The sequence below is a fragment of the Manis javanica genome, chromosome 17 (assembly GCF_040802235.1).
Source record: "Manis javanica isolate MJ-LG chromosome 17, MJ_LKY, whole genome shotgun sequence".
Classification (NCBI taxonomy): domain Eukaryota; kingdom Metazoa; phylum Chordata; class Mammalia; order Pholidota; family Manidae; genus Manis; species Manis javanica.
In genome coordinates this window covers 38,597,726-38,616,041 of record NC_133172.1, presented here as the reverse complement: position 1 = coordinate 38,616,041, position 18,316 = coordinate 38,597,726, and the positions used below count along the sequence as shown (strand labels likewise).

The 18,316-nt window shown below is 48.2% G+C and overlaps 1 protein-coding gene and 1 long non-coding RNA gene across 3 annotated transcripts in view; one reads left to right on the top strand and one right to left on the bottom strand.

Moving 5' to 3' along the window:
- The window catches only part of LOC118971007 (uncharacterized), a 32,579-nt gene extending 26,925 nt beyond the window's left edge, over positions 1–5,654 (top strand). For both annotated transcript variants that reach the window (XR_005059233.2, XR_012126879.1), the window contains one exon: positions 4,650–5,654. This is a non-coding gene — a long non-coding RNA (uncharacterized lncRNA). The remainder of the gene's footprint in view (positions 1–4,649) is intronic.
- Positions 5,655–5,766: 112 nt separating this feature from the next.
- On the bottom strand, positions 5,767–11,612 carry CCL22 (C-C motif chemokine ligand 22). Its single transcript, XM_017672650.3, has 3 exons — positions 11,382–11,612; positions 10,030–10,153; positions 5,767–7,515 (listed from the first exon to the last, which is right to left on the bottom strand). The coding sequence occupies exons 1-3, from the start codon at positions 11,548–11,550 to the stop codon at positions 7,431–7,433; spliced, it is 378 nt and encodes a 125-aa protein (XP_017528139.2). The 5' UTR covers positions 11,551–11,612; the 3' UTR covers positions 5,767–7,430.
- Between the last annotated feature and the right edge of the window lie 6,704 nt (positions 11,613–18,316).

Here is an 18,316-nt window from a genome sequence, read left to right as displayed (position 1 = left end):
AGATGTTGTAGAATCACTACTTGTCTTCTCTGTGTTGCACAGCCCTCCCCTTTCCCCCACCCCCCACATTATACATGCTAATCGTAATACCCCCTTTCTTCTTCCCCGCCCTTATTCCTCCCTACCCTCCCATTCTCCCCAGTCTCTTTCCCTTTGGTAACTGTTAGTCCATTCTTGGGTTCTGTGATTCTGCTGCTGTTTTGTTCCTTCAGTTTTTCCTTTGTTCTTATACTCCACAGATGAGTGAAATCATTTGGTATTTGTCTTTCTCCCCTTGGCTTATTTCAGTGAGCATAATACCCTCTAGCTCCATCCATGTTGTTGCAAATGGCAGGATTTGTCTTCTTGTTATGTCTGAATAATATTCCATTGTGTATATGTACCACATCTTCTTTATCCATTCATCTACTGATGGACACTTAGGTTGCTTTCATTTCTTGGCTATTGTAAACAGTGTTGCAATAAACATAGGGGTACATCTGTCTTTTTCAAACTGGAGTGCTGCATCCTTAGGGTAAATTCCTATAAGTGGAATTCCTGGGTCAAATGGTATTTCTATTTTGAGCATTTTGAGAAACGTCCATACTGCTTTCCACAATGGTTGAACTAATTTACATTCCCACCAGCAGTGTAGGAGGGTTTCCCTTTCTCCGCAACCTCGCCAACATTTGTTCTTGTTTGCCTTTGGGATGTTGGCCATCCTAACTGGAGTGAGGTGATACCTCACTGTGGTTTTCATTTGCATTTCTCTGATGACAAGCAATGTAGAGCATCTTTTCATGTGTCTTTGGCCATCTGAATTTCTTCTTTGGAGAACTGTCTATTCAGCTCCTTGCCCATTTTTTAATTGGGTTATTTGCTTTTTGTTTGTTGAAGTGCGTGAGCTCTTTATATATTTTGGATGTCAAGCCTTTATCGGATCTGTCATTTACGAATATTCTCCCATTCTGTAGGGTACCTTTTTGTTCTATTGATGGTGTCCTTTGCTGTACAGAAGCTTTTCAGCTTGATATAGTCCCACTTGTTCAATTTTGCTTTTGTTTCCCTTGCCCAGGGAGATATGTTCATGAAGAAGTTGCTAATGTTTATGTCCAAGAGATTTTTGCCTATAGTTTTTTCTAATAGTTTTATGGTTTCATGACTTACATTCAGGTCTTTGATCCATTTCAAATTTACTTTTGTGTATGGGTTTAGACAGTGATCCAGTTTCAATCTCTTACATGTAGCTGTCCAGTTTTGCCAGCACCATCTGTTGAAGAGACTGTCAAAGAGGTATTTCAAAAGCAAGTTCCGTGGGCTCAGATAACCCTGGCTCTGGCATTACTGTGTGTTCTGGGGCAGCTTCCCTACCTGTCTGAGCTCACACTCTGAGACAGACACTATTTACCTGCTTTATATGATTGACTCAGTTCATCAAGATGACAAACCCTTTAGAGTATAAGCAAAATACTGCTACCCTTGGCTGGAAACTGAGGAATTGCAGCAGTTAAGGAATTTTTGAGGATCACCAACTGGGAAGTGGGGGGTGCCTGGATTTGCTCCAACCCCTGGGCTCTGGAGTTTGAGCTCATGACCACCAAGCTGCACCCCCTCCCTTCATCTCCACTGCAAGGACTGCAGGGAAGACTGAGTGAGTTTACATGCATAAGGTGCCAGTCCAGAGCATGGCACAGAACAGGTGCCAAACATAAAGTACATCTCTGCTTTTCCTTCTTCAGCCCTCGGGAACATCCCCTCTTCTGGCCCAGCCTTTCCCCTTACCTCCACATATTGGAATGGTCCCCCCAACCTATGTCATCAGGATATTAAGGACTAACTGAGTTTAGATTTAATTAAGATGTAGGAACTAAGCTATCAGGTCAGCGAGACCTGGAGCCAAACAGGACTCCACTGCTTATAAGAGGTATTGCCTTGGGCAAGTTACTTGATGTCTCTGAGCCTCCACTTTCCCATCTGTAAAATGGGATACTAATAGCTACCTCACCAAGTCACTCACGGGGGGAGTTCATAAAACTAAGGGCTTTCACAGTGCCTGGCACGCAAGAGCATTACTATTTGTTATTAAGCCCTGTTGTGTGTGCCTGGCCCTGTGGTGGGATGGGGACCTAAAGGCAGAAAAGCTGAAGTCCTTGCTCCCAGGAGCCCCAGCTCAGTAGGAGAGAGAATATGCAAATTCTACTAGAGGCTCTAAAGCTGGGGCCTGGGAGATGGGAGTGGCCTTTATTCTTGTCCAGGAATCGGGGAGACAAGAAAGAGAAATGGGCAGGATTGTTTCTTTTACGTTGTCATCTCGAAGAATTTTCAGCAACAAAGAAGGAATGACACAAAGGGCTTTCATATCTCTACCCCTGGATTCAATGAGTAGTGTGCCCATATTTGCTGCTGCTTCTTTCTTTTTTTTCCAAGCTATGTCAAAGGATATTATGGATGCCTCATGCTTTGCCCCTAAATACTTCAGTGTGCACCTCCATAGTATAAGGACATTGTCTCGCATAGAGATAATTCTAGTATCCCACCTCCAAAATGAGCAGTAATTCCCATGTCATGTAATATTCAGTTAATACTTAAATTTCTTTAATTGTTCCTACAATGTATTTTATAGTTTCTGCCCCCACCCCACTCTCTTTTTTTCCCTTCTTTCTCCCTCCCTTCTCTCTTTCTTTCTTTCATTTTTTTTTTTTTTTTTGAGCTGGACACAATCTGGATTTATGCATTGCATGTGGTTATTTCTCTTTAGTCTACAATAGACCACGCACACATTTTTCAGGGCATCGACTTTCTGAAAACTTAAAAACATTGTCTCATATACTGCTGTTTCTTAACTTAGTAATTATTTCCTTGTGATGTTATCTAATTTTTTTCCCCTAACCTATGTATTTCCTGTAAACTGGAAGTTAGAGCTACAGGCTTGATTAAATCCTGGCTACGTAGTCTTGGCAAGAATCTGTTATGAGTAATACTGTGTAAATTACATCGTATCAGTCACATCCACCAGGACAGACAGGTTGTCCACTGTTCTTGATGGACAGACCCTAGATGTCTTGCTGGAGAAGTGTTATCCCCTTTGTGATTCACAAGCAACCTGCAGTACACAGATGGCCAGGATTTTGGTACCATTCCAGGCAGAGGGAAAAACCTAACCAAGGTGGAAAGGGAATGGGGAACGAATGGACTGATGCCACTGGCTCCGAGGAAGGAGTGGGCAGGGAGGCTGCAGTCAGACACTTTGAAGCTGGAATGCGGAGGAATGAAGATGCTGTTCAGCAGCAAAGGGGATCTGGGAAGGTTCTGCCCTGAGAAATAACAAGAGCACCAATTAGAAAGTGGAAGAGCGATGGGCAGCAGGAAAGAGGGTTTCCCTGGGAGTCGGTGGGTTGGTGGGGACTAGGATATCCTTGCCCACATTTTTCGGGACCCTGCCTGGGTGTCCCAGAGAGGAGGCAGCCTGGCTTTTCCTGTGGGACCTGAGGGGTTCCCCCAATCGCAGAAACAGAACAGGAACAGCTGTGGGGAGTAGGGCAGCAAGCCCCAGGCACTCCTGCTGGGCTTCCAGACGGTAGGAGGGACAGAGTGGCCAATGAGGTGGCCATCTCCAGGGCCCCCAGGGACAGTCTTGCCTAGCTCTGCCCTGCCCCAATCTATCTCTGCCCAGCTTGCCTTTTCTGGCCAATAACGAGGGCTGCTCACATGCCCTTAGCCTTTTCTGTCTGTGTACACACCTGCCTACACCCTCTTTTATATTGTAAAATATACAGAACATAAAATTTACCACTTTAGCCATTTCTAACTATTCAGTTCAGTGGCATTAAGTGCATTCGCCATAATCCATCTTTAGAACTTTCTTATCTTGCAAAAGTAAAACTCTGGGCCCGTTAAACACTGCTCCCATTTCCTCCTTCTGGCAACCCCAGGCCACCACTGTTGTACTTTCTGTCTCTGTGAGTTTGACTACTCTAGGCTCATACAGTATTTGTCTTTTATGACTGGCTTATTTCACTTACTTTAATGTCTTCAAGTTTCATCCATGTTGTAGCAGGTGTCAGAATTTCCTTCCTTTAAAGACTGACTGAATAATATTCCACTGTACACGTAAACCACATTTGCCTCATTTGCTCATCCATCAATGGACACAGGCTGTTTCCACCTTTTGGCTATTGTGGAGAATACTGCTGTGAACATGAGTGTACAAATATCTGTCCAAGTCCCTGCTTTCAATTCTTTTGTGTGTGCACCCAGAGGTGGGATTACTGGATCGTGTGGTAATTCTATGTTTAAATTTTTGAAGAGCTGCCATACAGTTTTCCAGAATGACTGCACCATCTTACATGCCCACCACCAATGCACAAGGGTTCCAATTTCTCCACACCATTAACAACCTTACCTTTTTTTTTCTTTTTTTTTTTTTAATAAAAGCCACTCTAATGGAAGTGAAGATGGTATCTCATTGTGGCTTTGGTTTACATCTCCCTAATGACTAGTGATGTTGAGCATCTTTTCATGTGCTTACTGACCATTTGAATAGCCTCTTTGGAGAAGTATCTATTCAAATCTTTGCTCATTTTGTTATTAGGCTGTCTGTACCTTCTTATCTAATCAGATTCTCACAGCCACAGGCACTGATACCTGCTTTTGTTGCCCCTTGTTCACAGAGGGAGAAACTGAGGCTCCGAGGAGCCAAGTAACCTGCCCCAGAGACCCAGCCAATGAGAGTGCCTACACCTGTCTGAATCCGTGACATGTGTCTTGTCCAGTGATTCTCTCTGACTCCCAGACACGTGTTCTGGAGTCTGGAGATACCACCCCAGAAATCTCACTGTGAGAGCCAGATCTGAAGGGTAGCCAAGGCCCCTTGTGCCAAGATGCCCATGGAATGGTGTTCACACTGAAGAAATAATGAAAAGGCCCCCAGGGCAGAGGAGTTGTTTGGGCAGAGTGAGCTACGTCCGGAACTCCAGGAAAGCAGGCCCATTTGAGGGTCCAAGGGAGTTCATCACCAGATCCAGATGAACTAGGTACTCCCCAAAGGCATTCCCTCTTCTTCCTGGACACAAGTCTTGGCTATACTTCCCAGCATCCCTTGCGGTCAGGATGGCCATGTGACTGAGTTCCACCAATGACACGTGGACAGAAGTGGTGAGCCCCTCTGCCTGGCCTGGCTCATAAAGCTCTCCCACAGGCTTCCATTCTCTTTCCCCATCTGCTGAATGATGGACAGGAGTCCAGGGCCTGGACGAGAGTGGAGCCATGAGAAGGTAGGATCCTGTGAGACCATGTGGAAGGTCACCCACAGCCCAGGAATGCTGGATCAAACTTCATGTGAGAAGAAAAAACTTCTGGGGAGCTGCTGAGGTTTGGGGGTTGTTTGTTGTAGGAAGTATCCTTTCCTGACTAACACACCTCTTCCTCTGTGTTCACCCTTGAAGGGGGAAGGTTGAGGCTGGGTTATTGAATCAACAACTGAATGAATAAATGAATAAATATGCTGCTCATAGCTTTGAACTTGAGGATTGAATTAATGACTTCTTTAGATTCTCCTGACAGGTGGTCCCAGAGTGGGCCAGGCCTGGCGTACAAGTCTGGGGCTCCTGGTTGGCACCCGCACAGCTACTTCCCAGGTCCTCGTGACTAGGCCTGAGTCCCCACCTCCTTGATGGGTGACCTTGGGCTAGCCTGCTCACATGTCAATGTCAAGGACTTCCCTACTGGGGGGAGAAGGGGCCATGGTAGCCCCCTGCCTCACTTCAAAGAGACAAGAAACAAAGCAGACACTGCTGTAGATGGATTTATTTTCCAGAAGGCCTGAGGGGCAAGGGCATACAAGAGGAGAGAGGCATCCCAGGACACCTGCAACCCTGTGCATGGGCAGCAGGCAGGCTAACACTTCCAGTGCCCATGGTGGGCAGATCCCTGGGCTCCAGGGGGCACACAGGCCCTGGAAGATACTGAAGTTTATGACTGGCAAAGCCATTCCTTGTGCCTTGGGTCCAAGCCCCATCAGGTGGGTGTCCTCATTCACAGGTGAGGCTCAGAGAGGTTAGATGGTCTCCTCTTGGTCACCCGGCAGCAACCATTCCCATGAGTGGTGCTGTGCCCCCTCAGAAAGAAACACGTACCCAAAAAGCTTATTTCCTTTACCTGGGGAATCTATTGTCCCCAAGAAGGCACAGATAAGTCCCAAATCCCAGTCCTTAATCTCTACCCAAGGCTCTACCCAAAACATTCATTTAACTATACCCCACACACTCACTCCCAGGGCCAGGAAAGCTCTACCTTCCGCCTTATCCCCTCCCACACAGTTCCTAAAATTCTTCCATTCATCCATTTGGCCTCTTAAGCATTTGCCCTCTTTTCATATACAAATATAACTTGAGCTTGTAATACCAAGCCAAGGGTAGTTACTCACACCATAGTATGAATTTAGTTATCAACTATTGGGGAAGGAGGAAGGAAAAGTAGGGAACTCTAAAGAGATCAGACTGGTGTTGGAAGTTGGAAGAGCAGTAAAAACCCAAGGGAAGCAAGAAGGATAAAGAGACCCAGACTGTACGTAAAATGGGGATGCAAGGTGAGTCTGGGAAAATCTGAGATTTCACAACTGACCCAGCTGGCTCTTCTCTAGATGACCTTGAGTCTCTATTTTGATGTGTGAGGGCCTTTTAGGAGTGGGGGAGGTATGTTACTTTTATTGATTCAGTCTGCAGCCACTTGTTGAGCCCTGCTTCTGAGCCAGGCCCTGTGCTCTCTGCTCTGAGCTAGAGGCTGGAAGACAAAGGTAACTCAGGTGTGGACCCTGGTCCAGTCAGTTGAGCTGGAGGACAAGTCCTCAAGTCCTAAGAATTCTGGGCAGACTGTGATCAAGGCTGTTAAGATGGGCAGAGGGCCAGGAATGTCAACAAACTGAAATTCAGTTACTTGTTGCTTAGGCTGAGCCCTGCCTTGGAGGGCTGGTGGGACTGGACAGGCGCAGGTGGTGGGTATCAGGAGCAGCCTGGGAAAAGATCCAGAAATGGAAATAGATGGCATGGGTTTGGAGAACAGGGAGCTGGAGTTCAATGGGTATAAAGGGAAATGAGGTGGGGCAGGAGACGGGGATGGGACCCAGATGCGGAGGGTAGGGTGCCAGGCATAGGAGCTCAACTTGGGACAGTGGGGAGCCATGGAAGGGTTTTGAGCAGAGGAGTGACTGTCCAGGATTGTGGACCCTCTGGCTACAGTGGGGAAGAAGATTGGTTGGAGGGGCAAAAGGGAAGATGAGAACGATAGTCTGGGGCTTGACCGAGGGTGATAGCTACAGGGTCGGAGGTCAGGGACGGCAGAGTGAGTCGTTGGCACAGGCTTGTGCTGGGGAGCAGCTGTAATGGCAGGGAAGTTGGGCCCCATGAGCCTTCCTGGAGGAGCTGAGGCCACACTCCTTAGGGCAGGACCCTTCCTCATTGGTCCAGCTTCTGGAGAATCTTCTTCACCCAGGGCAGTCTGGGGTCAGCACAGATCTCCCGGTCCCTGACGGTTAGCAAGCTGGAAGGAGGAGACACCAGGGAGTCAATGAGGCAGCATTAGCATGCAGCAAGGAGGCCACATCCTCACCCTGTTAGCTCAGCATTTACAAGTTACCTACTGTATGCAGAGATGCCTGCTATATAGAGTGGCTTAGCGTTTATGGGGCACCTGCCCTATGCAGGTGCACCTGCTCTGTACAGTGTTTCCAAATTTATGAGCCACCTGCTGAATGCAAACACATTTCTTAAGGGGGAGAGGGGATGAGATGTAAGAACTTCTCAGCCCCAGCCTTGGGTGCTAGGTCAGGCCAGGGCATCGAATGCTTGAGTCTCACCATCATTGCTGATGTTGCCTGGGAGAAAGAGTATTGACTAGTGGCCCAGAGCATGAACTTTGGAACCAGCTTATCTGTGTTAAAATTCTAGCTCTGCCACTTGTTAGCAAGTCCCTGAACTTCTCTGAGCTTCAGTTTCCACACCTGTAAAATAAGGATAATTGTGATCCAGACTCATAGGATTTTGATGAAGATTTGGTAAGTGAACATAAACTGCCATGCTCAGAACAGGATTCAGCAAATAGTATAATCTTGCCAGGAGCTGGCCTGAACTTTTTAACTCTGATTTTCTTAATAAGCCCTTGCAAAAATCTGTAAGACCCTGTTATTCTATCCATTTCAAAGCTGAGAAAAGTGAGGCCCAAAAAAGTAACCTCCTCAAGGACCAGAGCTGTGGTGCGACTCACCATGCCTGCTGTGAGCTGGTCCCTCAGGGGGTGATTCCTTGGGAGCACATCCCTACCAAGTCCCTTGAGAGGTCTGAAGCACAGAGGGAGAGGGGAGCCCTGGCCCAAGGCCACACAGCCAGTGTGGGCTCCCACCCTCCCCCAAACTCTGGCCCTGGGGCACTCTGCCTCAGCCGCTGTTGGCAGGAGTGGGCTCAAAGCTGGGTGTGGTCAGGGACATCCCCAAGCCCTGGACTCCCTTCCTGCCTCTCTACAGCTTGTCCGTGGGGCCTGGGAGCTCCTGGCTCTCCTTGCTTCCCTGATCTTCCCCTGCTCCACAGACAAACAATGAACAAAAAGATCAAAGAAGGCAGAAATGATGATCTTGGTCATGTGGCAACCTGGCCTGGCTGCTGTGTGACACTGGGCAAGGCTCAGCCCTTCTCTGAGCTTCAATCACCACATGTGTCAACCCATGTTCTTTCTAGGCCCCTTCCTGATCAAAATCCAACAATCACACATGTGTGCGCTCTTTCACTGAGCATCTATTAGACGCCAGGCATTGAGCATTATACCTCCCACTTACCTATTGCTGTGCCCTGTGATAGACCCATAACCTCTGTGCCTGTTTCCTTACCTGTAAGAAGGGAATGGGAATAGTGCCTACCACATGGGGCTGTTTCAAAGATTAATGAATTAATGTTTATAAAGTGTTTATAGCAGTGCCTAGCATTTAGTAAGTACTCCTTGCATGTTTAATGAATGGAAATACATGAAGGCGATCACTCCCATTATACTGATAGAGAAACAGAGGCTCAAAGTTGACGTGACAAGAACCTTGGAAGGGCAGCCCGCTTCAACCTCCTTGGTTACTTATGCACAGATCCTGCCGAGGGATGGAAGAGGAGTGAGGAGGAGGAAGATGACAGATGAAGACAGAGCCCCTAAGGGGGTGCTGAGACCCCAAGCCCAGACTCCACCCCAGTGTGCGGTAAGGCAGGCAGCAGGCTCTGAGGTGCCCGAGTGGCAGCCGGAGGGGCTGCCCCAGAAAGGACAGGCCCAGTCACCCAGTCGGGGCAGGCACCCGCACAGGCTCTGGGCCAGAGAAAAGGAAGCAAAGAAGCTGAGAGGAAGAAGCAAAGGTTAACAGGAACCTCAGGAGAAGCCTTGAACGAGGTCCCAGGAGTGCTGGTTTCAGACTGGGCAACCTTGAGCAGGTCACCTCCCCTCTCTGGGCCTGTTACCCCACCTACAGAATGGAGAAAATCGCCCCTTCTCGCAGGATTGCACAGCAATGCTCAGAACAGTGCCTGGTCCGTAGGAAGCCCCCTGGAAGCGTGAGCTCTTGGTATTCCTCTGGTGAGGATGGGCGGCCTCCAATAACTCCCAGGGCACTGGGGGGAGGCTGTCCCAGGCTGCTGATGGGAGCATCCTTGCTGACCCAGCGGCACTGGGCATTCTGCCTCTAGCCTGCACCCTGCACGCTACAGCTCTATCCTGCCTGGACACAGTAGACTGTGTATGCTGAACAGGCGGCACACTATTCCTCCAGTTCTGCACACTCATACCCTGGTATGCCACCTGGCACACACTAGACGCCAGCTAATATTTGTTGAACGATCACAGGATTTTTTTCTTGGTACACCCAAGCTTGGGCTGAGTCGTCTTATTCCAGCCAAATGCTCGCTGACATCCCGAGGCCCAGCTGCATTCCTCCCACCCCTGGGTCCACCCCACCCTCCTGTACCTGTGCCCTCTTGGGCCATGCCCATCGGGCCTTCCCTGGCCTTGCCTCCCCAGCTCCCTACTCACACCACGCCAGGCCTCCGGCAGGAGTCTGAAGTCCAGTAGAAATATTTCACCACTCTCAGGGGCAGGGGGTGCCGGATGTAGTCTCGGCAGCAGACGCTGTCCTCCACGTTGGCGCCATAGGGGCCTGGGGAAGGGGGCTGCTCAGAGGAGTCCAGGCTGGGGCACAGAGAGGTCACTATTGGCCCTAACCTGTGACCCAGTGTTTCTGTTCTCATGTGGAAGGTAGGTGTCCAGAGGATTCCAGGCTCTCAGAGTCCCCACTTTCAGGACTTCTGAGAAGCCACTGAGGGCCCAACGTCCCCAGTCTGGGTTGGTCAGCTCAAGGGAGAGGAATTCAGACAACTGAGCATGAATGATGCTCTGAGTTCCTAGATGAGACCCAGAGACTCTACACAGGAAGGAGCCTTACCCCCTTGCTATTCAAGGTGAGGTCAGTGCCCAGCACCGTCAGCATCCCAGAGGGGCTTGTCTGAGGCTCGGTGCCCAGCTCCAGTCCTGCTGAATCAGGTGAGCATTTTGATGACAACTCCATGTAATTGGAGAAGCTCATTATCTACTCGAACCCCCTTCGTGCTTCCAGTGGTGAAGCTGAGGTCCAGGGAAGGGGGAAGGCTTGCCCGGACGACTCTGGAGAGGGGTGAGGACTCAGGCAGAGTCCCGTCACACAGGCCCAAGGAGGCCTCCCACTCTGCCCAGAGTTACCAGGCTACACTGGGCGAGTCATTTCACATTTCTGAGGCCCAGAATCTTCCTCTTACCAAGGGGATAAGAATAGTATCAAATCTATGGAACCTTTGAGGCAGGGGGAGCTCTCAGAAAACCCAATAACTGAGCTGTTATTATTCCTAGCTGCCTGACTCCCGATCCAGTCCATCCCCCTACCCAGCACAGGGCAGGGGAGCTTCCATCAGATACAGAAGAGAGGGCAGGCACCCAGTGTTCAGGGCAGGTTCTGGACCAAAGATGAGGTGGTGGGAGGGCAGGACCAGCTTCCCAAGGAGCTACCGCTGAGCCCAGCTCCTGCCTTTTCCCACCCCACCCAGACCCCCGCAGTTGCTCCTTCTCCACACCCTGCGCTTGAGTTCTCTGGAGGAGACAATCCCAGGCCATGCCCACCCCAACCCCCAACCAGGCCGAGACAGATCCAAGTCTTCAAGCCTACTCATTTAATAGATTTGTAAACTGAGGCTCGAGAAGCAATGTGACTAGCCCAGAGCCAGCAGCAGACTAGGGTCTGTTGCTTTCAATCCAGTGTTCTTTCCATCACATGAAGAAGATACCGCGGTGTCTGACCCCAGCCTCTGCCAGGAGCCCTCCTTCCTGCAGGGAGCCCTCCTTTCCCCCAGCCTCACCTGCCTTGATTGCTTGAAGAGCCACAGCAAGGAGGACAAGGGCAGCCAGGAGCGGCATCTTCAGGCTGGCCATGTTTCTGTCCTGCGTCCCAGCCCAGGTGTCTACAACTGCCAGAAGACAGCCAGGTCTGGTATTTAAGCGCTTGCTACACCCACAGGCCTCAGACATTCTTAGTCACCGGTGAGCCCAGAATCTCTGACATTCACATTATGAAAGAAGAACTCCCGCTTCCTCCAAATAGGAGGAAATTCTCTGTGGCTGGGAACCATTCAGAGGGGACCCCCACTCTGGCCTCCCCTCTAGGTCTCAAGAGACTTGCAAAATCCCCTTGAGCTGGGCCTCTTGAAGGCCTGTGCTCTCCAGGGTCTGCTCACCGTGTGGCCTTGGCCATGTCACTGGATGCCTCTGGGATGCAGTTTTCCCACCTGGAAATGGGGGAGATGGTTTCACAGCCTTATCTTGTCACCTGGGTGGTTGTTGTAAATCAAGTGAGAATGTGGGCAGGAGCTAAAAGGCCATAAACCCTAAATCCTCCCCTGGCACTGAGCCCCATCTTGTTCCCTTGATGATCTTCATCACCGACCTCATTTCAAAGGGAGAAGCCTACCAGTCCCCTGGGTGGTTCCTCTGCCCCCTCACCAGCATTGTCCAGGGCTTCCCACAAAGCCCCAACCTGGACCGGCTCATGGCCCACGGAACAGCGGCAGGGACCTTCTTCACATTTCCATCTTGCTGTTCTTCCTGCCCAGCTGTTGCCAAGCTCTTCCCCACCCACCCCTCCTCAATCTATGGGCATGTCCCACTGAGTCCCCTTCTCTCCATCCCCACTGTCCTTGCCCAGTCCAGGCCACCTCCACCTTAGGCTCAGACGCTGGTCGCCTAATCCCCTCTCCACACTGCAGCAGGCACATGAGCGGCCCAGATCCACAGCTTCACACTCCTCTCTCCTGCTTCAAAACCCCAGAGTGGCCCCTTGACCTGAGGACAGAGCCCAAGTTCCTGATTAGGGCCTTCAAGGCCTCCTTGCCAGGCAGCGTCCCTCCACCCCCACCCTTGAAGAATCACACCACACTCCTCACAGTTCCTCAAAGAGGTCTGCAGCCTACCCTTGGCCACAAATGCCCTCTCCACTTCTCTACCACGTAAACTCCTACTCATGCATCAAGAGCCATCTGAAATGTCACCTCTAGGTAAACACCTCCCCTCAGGACTCCAAAGTTCTCTGGGGTGACCTAGAATGCAGACCTCAGAAGACTGTCAGTTTTTCTCTGTCTTCGGCCTTCCCCACTGCCTGACTCCAAGCTCTTGGAAGGCAGGGATCATCTTTTATTTGTGCTGACAGTCCCCAGGTCTACCAAGAGTGGGGTGTTTGGTGGGTGCTCAAAACACATCTAATGAAGGAAGAAACTGAGGCCCAGAGAAAGAGGGAGCTCACCCAAGGTCACACAGCCAACAAGTGGCTGAGCCAGCCCTAGAATTCGGGACTCAACTCTTCATTTGTAAAGGGGCCCATCCATTCATTTATTCATTCATCCAACAAATATTTATTGTGCCTCTTGGTAGGTGGGATGACAACTACCCCAAAGTCCATGTCCTAATTCCCGAAACCTGTGAATACGTGACCTTACCTGGTAAAAAGGGCTTGGCAGATGTGTTTAAGGATCTTAAAATAGGGAGATAGCCTGGATTGTCTAGTTGGGTGCAGTATAATCTTGGGGTCATTAAAAGGGGGAAGCAGCAGATGAGACTCAGAGATGGGATGATAGAAACAGAAGTCCAGGTGATGCGGGACTCTGAGCCCAGGAACACAGGCAGACTCTAGAAGCTGGAAAAGGCAAGAAACAGATCCTCCCCTGGTGTTGCCAGAAGGAAGACAGCCCTGCCGACACCTCGATTTCAGTCCACTGACACTGCTTTAGCATTTCTGCCCTCCTGGTAAGGGAATAAGTTGGTGGTGTTTTAAGCCGTGCAGTTTGTGGTTGTTTGTTACAGCAGGGAGAGGAAATTCATACAGGCACCTGCCATGTGCCAGGCACATTGCCAGGATCTGGGGACACAGCAGTGAAACAGGTGCCTGCGCTCGCACATTTTACTTTGTCGATAGATCATAAGCAAATTCCAAACAAGGTAATGTCAAGCGGTGGTGAGTGCCATGAAGAAAGTGAAACTGAGGAAGATGGTCATTATAGGGAAGCCTGGGTCATCAGCAAGGCCTCGAGGAGGGGGCAGCATTCCTGCTGAAATCCAGAAGGGACTAAGGAGGCTGAAACATGCGTGTGTGGGGACAGAGGCTATTTGGGGTATCTCTATACCTGCCTCTCAATTTTGCTGTGAACCTAATGCTGCTCTAAAAAAATTAAGTCCTTTTTTAAAAAAGAAAAGAAAAGGTCTTACCCAGAATCTAATCACGACTCTAGTCCTAACTTCCAGGTTATAGGAAATATAAGGGCTAAGGGAAGACGAGTGACCCCACAATGAAACAATCAGAGAACCCCAGAAGGTAGGACCTTCTAGAACTTCTACAAGACAACTGTCCCAGGACCAACAAAATGTCAATGGTGTTTTTAAAAAAGTGGATAGGTACATTTAAGATTAAGAGAGATTTAAGGGACATAATAGCCAAATACGTGCAATATGTGGGCTTTGATTGAATCTTCGTTTTGAAAAACAACCATTTTTATGGCTCTTTTGGGGACAAATGGGAAAATGTAAATTGTAAATGATAGTAGGGCTTTATTGTTGATTTCTCAGGTATAATAAAGACTTTAAGAGTATGTAAGAGAATGTCCTTCTGAAGAGATGTACACTGAAGTAATTAGGGGTGAAGGTCATGATGTCCTAACTTTCAAAGAGTTCATGTTTAGAGGAAATACATGTATATGTGTATGTATTCATGTGCATGTATATGTATTGCATATATATATTATCTGCATGTGTATGTATATATTTGTATATATGTGTGTATATGTATATATGTATATGCACTTGTATACTCATGTATATATGTGTACAGTTGAGCCTTGAACAACATAGGGGTTAGTGGCACATACCCCTGTGGGGAAGTTGGGGTTCCTATAGCCAGGATCCTCACTGAACTTAAACCACTTGATAATGTAACTGGCCTGTTGCTAGGCTACCGCTTCCACACCCATAGGCCATAAGCTATTATTGTGCTATATAGAGAGCTCGGCTCGGTGCTCTGGGCGGAGGCAGAAGATGCTAGTGCTTGACCCACAGCCAGGAGAACAAGCCGGGTAATAAACCCTTTCACCCCAAGGAAACGTTCTACTGTCATTTCTTTGGTCACACCGTATCCATAGCAAACTTGCCAGGGGCTAAAACCCATTGACAAGACAGACCCCATGCAGCTAAAAATCTGTGTATAACTTTGACCCCAAAAAACTTAACCACTACTAATTTATCACTGACTGGAAGCCTTACCGGTAACATAAACAGTTAATTAACACAGATTTTGTTTGTTGTATATTGTATTCTTACAAGAAAATAAGCTAGAGGAAGAAAATGTTTTCCAAATTATTGCAAATCTCCAAAAATTTTTCAGCATATTTATTGAAAAATTCCACATCTAAGTATATGGCACAGTACAAACCAGTGATGTATATGTATAAGCCTATATATGTTTGTTGATGTAGATGGGTACGTGTGTGTGTATATAAATATCCCAAAGGGGGGAAGGGAGAGACAAAGCAAATATGGCAAAAATGTTAAGGATGCTGCAGCCAGGTGGTGGGGTGGTGGTCTGTGCTGAACTACACTAACAACTTCCCTGAACATTTCAAATGCTTCATAATAAACACATGGGGAGAAAAGAAATATTTTTTAAATGTAAAAGTCATCCTGTGAAAAATGAGCTATCATTGAAGGATTGCAAATAAGAGAGAGAACTGGGCTGGTGGCTCTTTATCTGAACTCGGGGTTTCCTTACCTGGGGCCCCTCCATGGGGTGGGCTCTGGGGCTCCCCCCTGGAGAGCACCTGGATCCCTAGCGCCTTGGCAGGGCCCCCAGCTCTTCCTGCTGGCTCAGCCTCTGTCACCCCATCACCACATTTGCCTGGGCCTTGGAAGGAAGGAGAGCCACAGCTGCAGGCAGCTGGCCTCTGCTCCCCCAGGGCCTTTGGCCTCCCTGGAGCTGGGAAGGGCAGGTACAGTGTTCAAGGAGCCCTGAGATCCCAGGCAGGGCTCAGGGAGCCAGCTTTCAAAGAAAGGAAAGGGGAGTTCCTGTGAGGGCTGAAGGTGGGGAATCACCGGCAGTTGCTAATGATGAAGGGGATGTTTTCTCTCCAGCAGCTGCCGCTGCCCCATCCTCCATCCTCACAGCAATGCACAGAAGCTCCCAGATCAAATCCTCCTTCCCCCAGACTTTCTTCTCCTTTTGTTTAAATTAACTTTTGTTATTAAAAAATATATAAAGATGGAAACAACCCAAATATCCATCAACAAATTAATGGGTAAACAAAGGTGGTATATCCGTACAATGGCATATTATTCGACCTTAAAAAAGAAGGAAATTCTGACACCTGCCACAACATGGATGAACCCTAAGGACATTATGTGAAGTGAAATAAACCAGTTACAAAAAGACAAATGTTGTATGATTCCATTTATAAGCATCTGAGCAGTCAGATTCAGAGAAACAGAGAAGAATGATGGTTGCTGGGGGCTAGGGAGAGGAGAGAATGGGGGTTAGTGCTTAATGGGGACGGTTGCAGTTTGGGAAGATGAAAAAGTTCTGGAGATGGTGTTGAGGGTTGCACAACGTCAGTGTCCTTAATGCAACTGAACTGCACACTTAGAAATGGTTGAAGTAGTAAATTTTATGTTATGTATATTTTGCCATAACAAAAATGTACATAATTACATATAAACATGTATTTACACAAATGCATAGTTTATATCTGCAAAGATGTACAAATAATTTATCTCATTAGTTGCCCCTGCTACTCAGGGCAGCAGGTGGGGGTGGCTGCTCAGAGGAGGGGAGATTTATTTTCTACCAAATACCCTTTTGTATGATTTGAATTTTTTTCCCATGTGCATGACTGACCTACTCAAAAAGATAAAAATTTAAATTCATGCAGCACTAAAGGGGTGAGCTGAAAGATAAAATTCTCCTACCTCTGACGTCCCTCACTGTGCCCGCACCCCCACCCCGTTTTATTCATTTCCTTGGAGGCAAACAGGCTTAATGGTTTCTTTCTCGTCCTACAGAAACAGTGTACGCAGATGCAAGCACATATATAAAGGTATTCCTTTGAAAGGAATGGAAGGAAAGAAAGGAGGGAGGGCAGACAGTATATAGTAAACACAAAAATACTGTTTTGCACCTTGCTTTTTTCATCTAAAATGCATTTTGGAAGCAGTTCCCTGCAGTACCCTTAGATCAGCCTTGTTTTTCCCAATGACTGTGTGATTTTCCACTGTATGGATGTACCAAAACACATATAGCCTATCCTATATTGATGGACATTTGGGGTTTTTCCAGTCTTTTTCATTTACATAAAAATGTCAAAATAACCTTCCTTGAGCATACTCACAAGGGAATGCATCTGGTGGATACATTCCTAGAAGTAGAGTGTCTGGGCTTTTATTTCCACCGAGATACAAAGAGAAAGTCCCTGCCTAGGACAGCTGCCTCAGAGCTTCCTCTTTTCTGCTGAGGCAGAGGGTGGGGGGTGGCAGGAGAGGGCCCCACATGGGCGCCTGACTTCTGAAGGGCTGTGAGCCCCACCCTGAAGCCTCCTGGGGGACATTCTGCCATCCCTTTACTTGGCCAGGTAGAGATCAGAACCCCTGCAAGTCCCAGGAGCTGGCCTAAAGGAGGAGCACATTTATCTGAGGGCCTGGGACAGCGGGCTGGCAAGTCCGGGCCCTTGGGAGCAAAGAGAGTTGATCGAGAGCCCAGTCAGGGGGCGAGGTCTTTGAAGCTGAGTCCAAACCACCACTTGGGACAGACAAGTAGACTGTGGGGCAAGTGGGAAATCCTGGGATGGAGAGAGGCAGGGAGGCAGGAAAAGAAAGGCTTTGGGCTAACTGGCCACAGTGATAATAATTATAATAAGGCCAATTGGTATGTCAGTACCCAGTGTAGAGTGTCTTGTATTTTACATTATCTATGTCCCCATAGCAAAACTTAGGAGGGGCCACCATTAATATCCCCGTTTCTCAGATAAGGACATTGAGACAGAGAGAGTCCACAGCCAGCCGGTGCACCCTAACGGCTGACTGCTTGCAGCCATGGTCAGAGTAGGAACAGGCACCAGTGAGAGTAAGAAGCCACGTGCGGAGTCCACCTCAGCAGGATGCAGCCTGAGTTATGGTCCCTCAGATGAGGAACCAAGGCTCAGGTAACGGAAGCCATCTGCTGGGGACACACGGAGGGAGTCCAGATCTGGTACCGGTTTGCTGTTTCTGTTTTTTAATTGAGCTATAATACACATACTGTAAAATTCACCCTTTTAAAGGGTATAAATCAATGGTTTCTTATACATTCACATGATGTATAACCATATCCACTAATTACAAAATATTTCATTACCTCCAAAAGAAACCCTATACTCATTAGCAGTCGCTCTCCATTCTTCCCCCTACCCAGCCCCTGAGAGCCTCTAATCTACTTTCTCTCTCCATGAGTTTGTCTTTGGTGGACATTTTTCATAAATGGAACCATGCAATCTGTGGCATTTTGTGTCTGGCTTCTTGCACTTAGCCTAAGTTTCCAAGGATGATCCATGCTGTAGCAGGGATCCATGGATATCCAAGAAGGCTCTAGCATTTTACATTCCCACCAGCAGTGTAGGAGGTTTCCAATTTTCCCATTTCCTTGCCGACCCTTGTCATTGCCCTTTGGATTACAACACCCCTGGTGGGCGTGAAGTGGTCACTGGTTTTGATTTGCATTTTCCTAATGACTAAT

Coding starts and splice junctions, on each gene's coding strand:
- CCL22 (XM_017672650.3), bottom strand. CDS start 11,550: ATGTCTGAGGCCTGTGGGTGTAGCAAGCGCTTAAATACCAGACCTGGC. Junction 10,154..11,381: donor TCTTCAAGCAATCAAGGCAG/GTGAGGCTGGGG, acceptor CCCCTTCCCCAG/GCCCCTATGGCGCCAACGTG. Junction 7,516..10,029: donor TGCCGGAGGCCTGGCGTGGT/GTGAGTAGGGAG, acceptor TCCTCCTTCCAG/CTTGCTAACCGTCAGGGACC.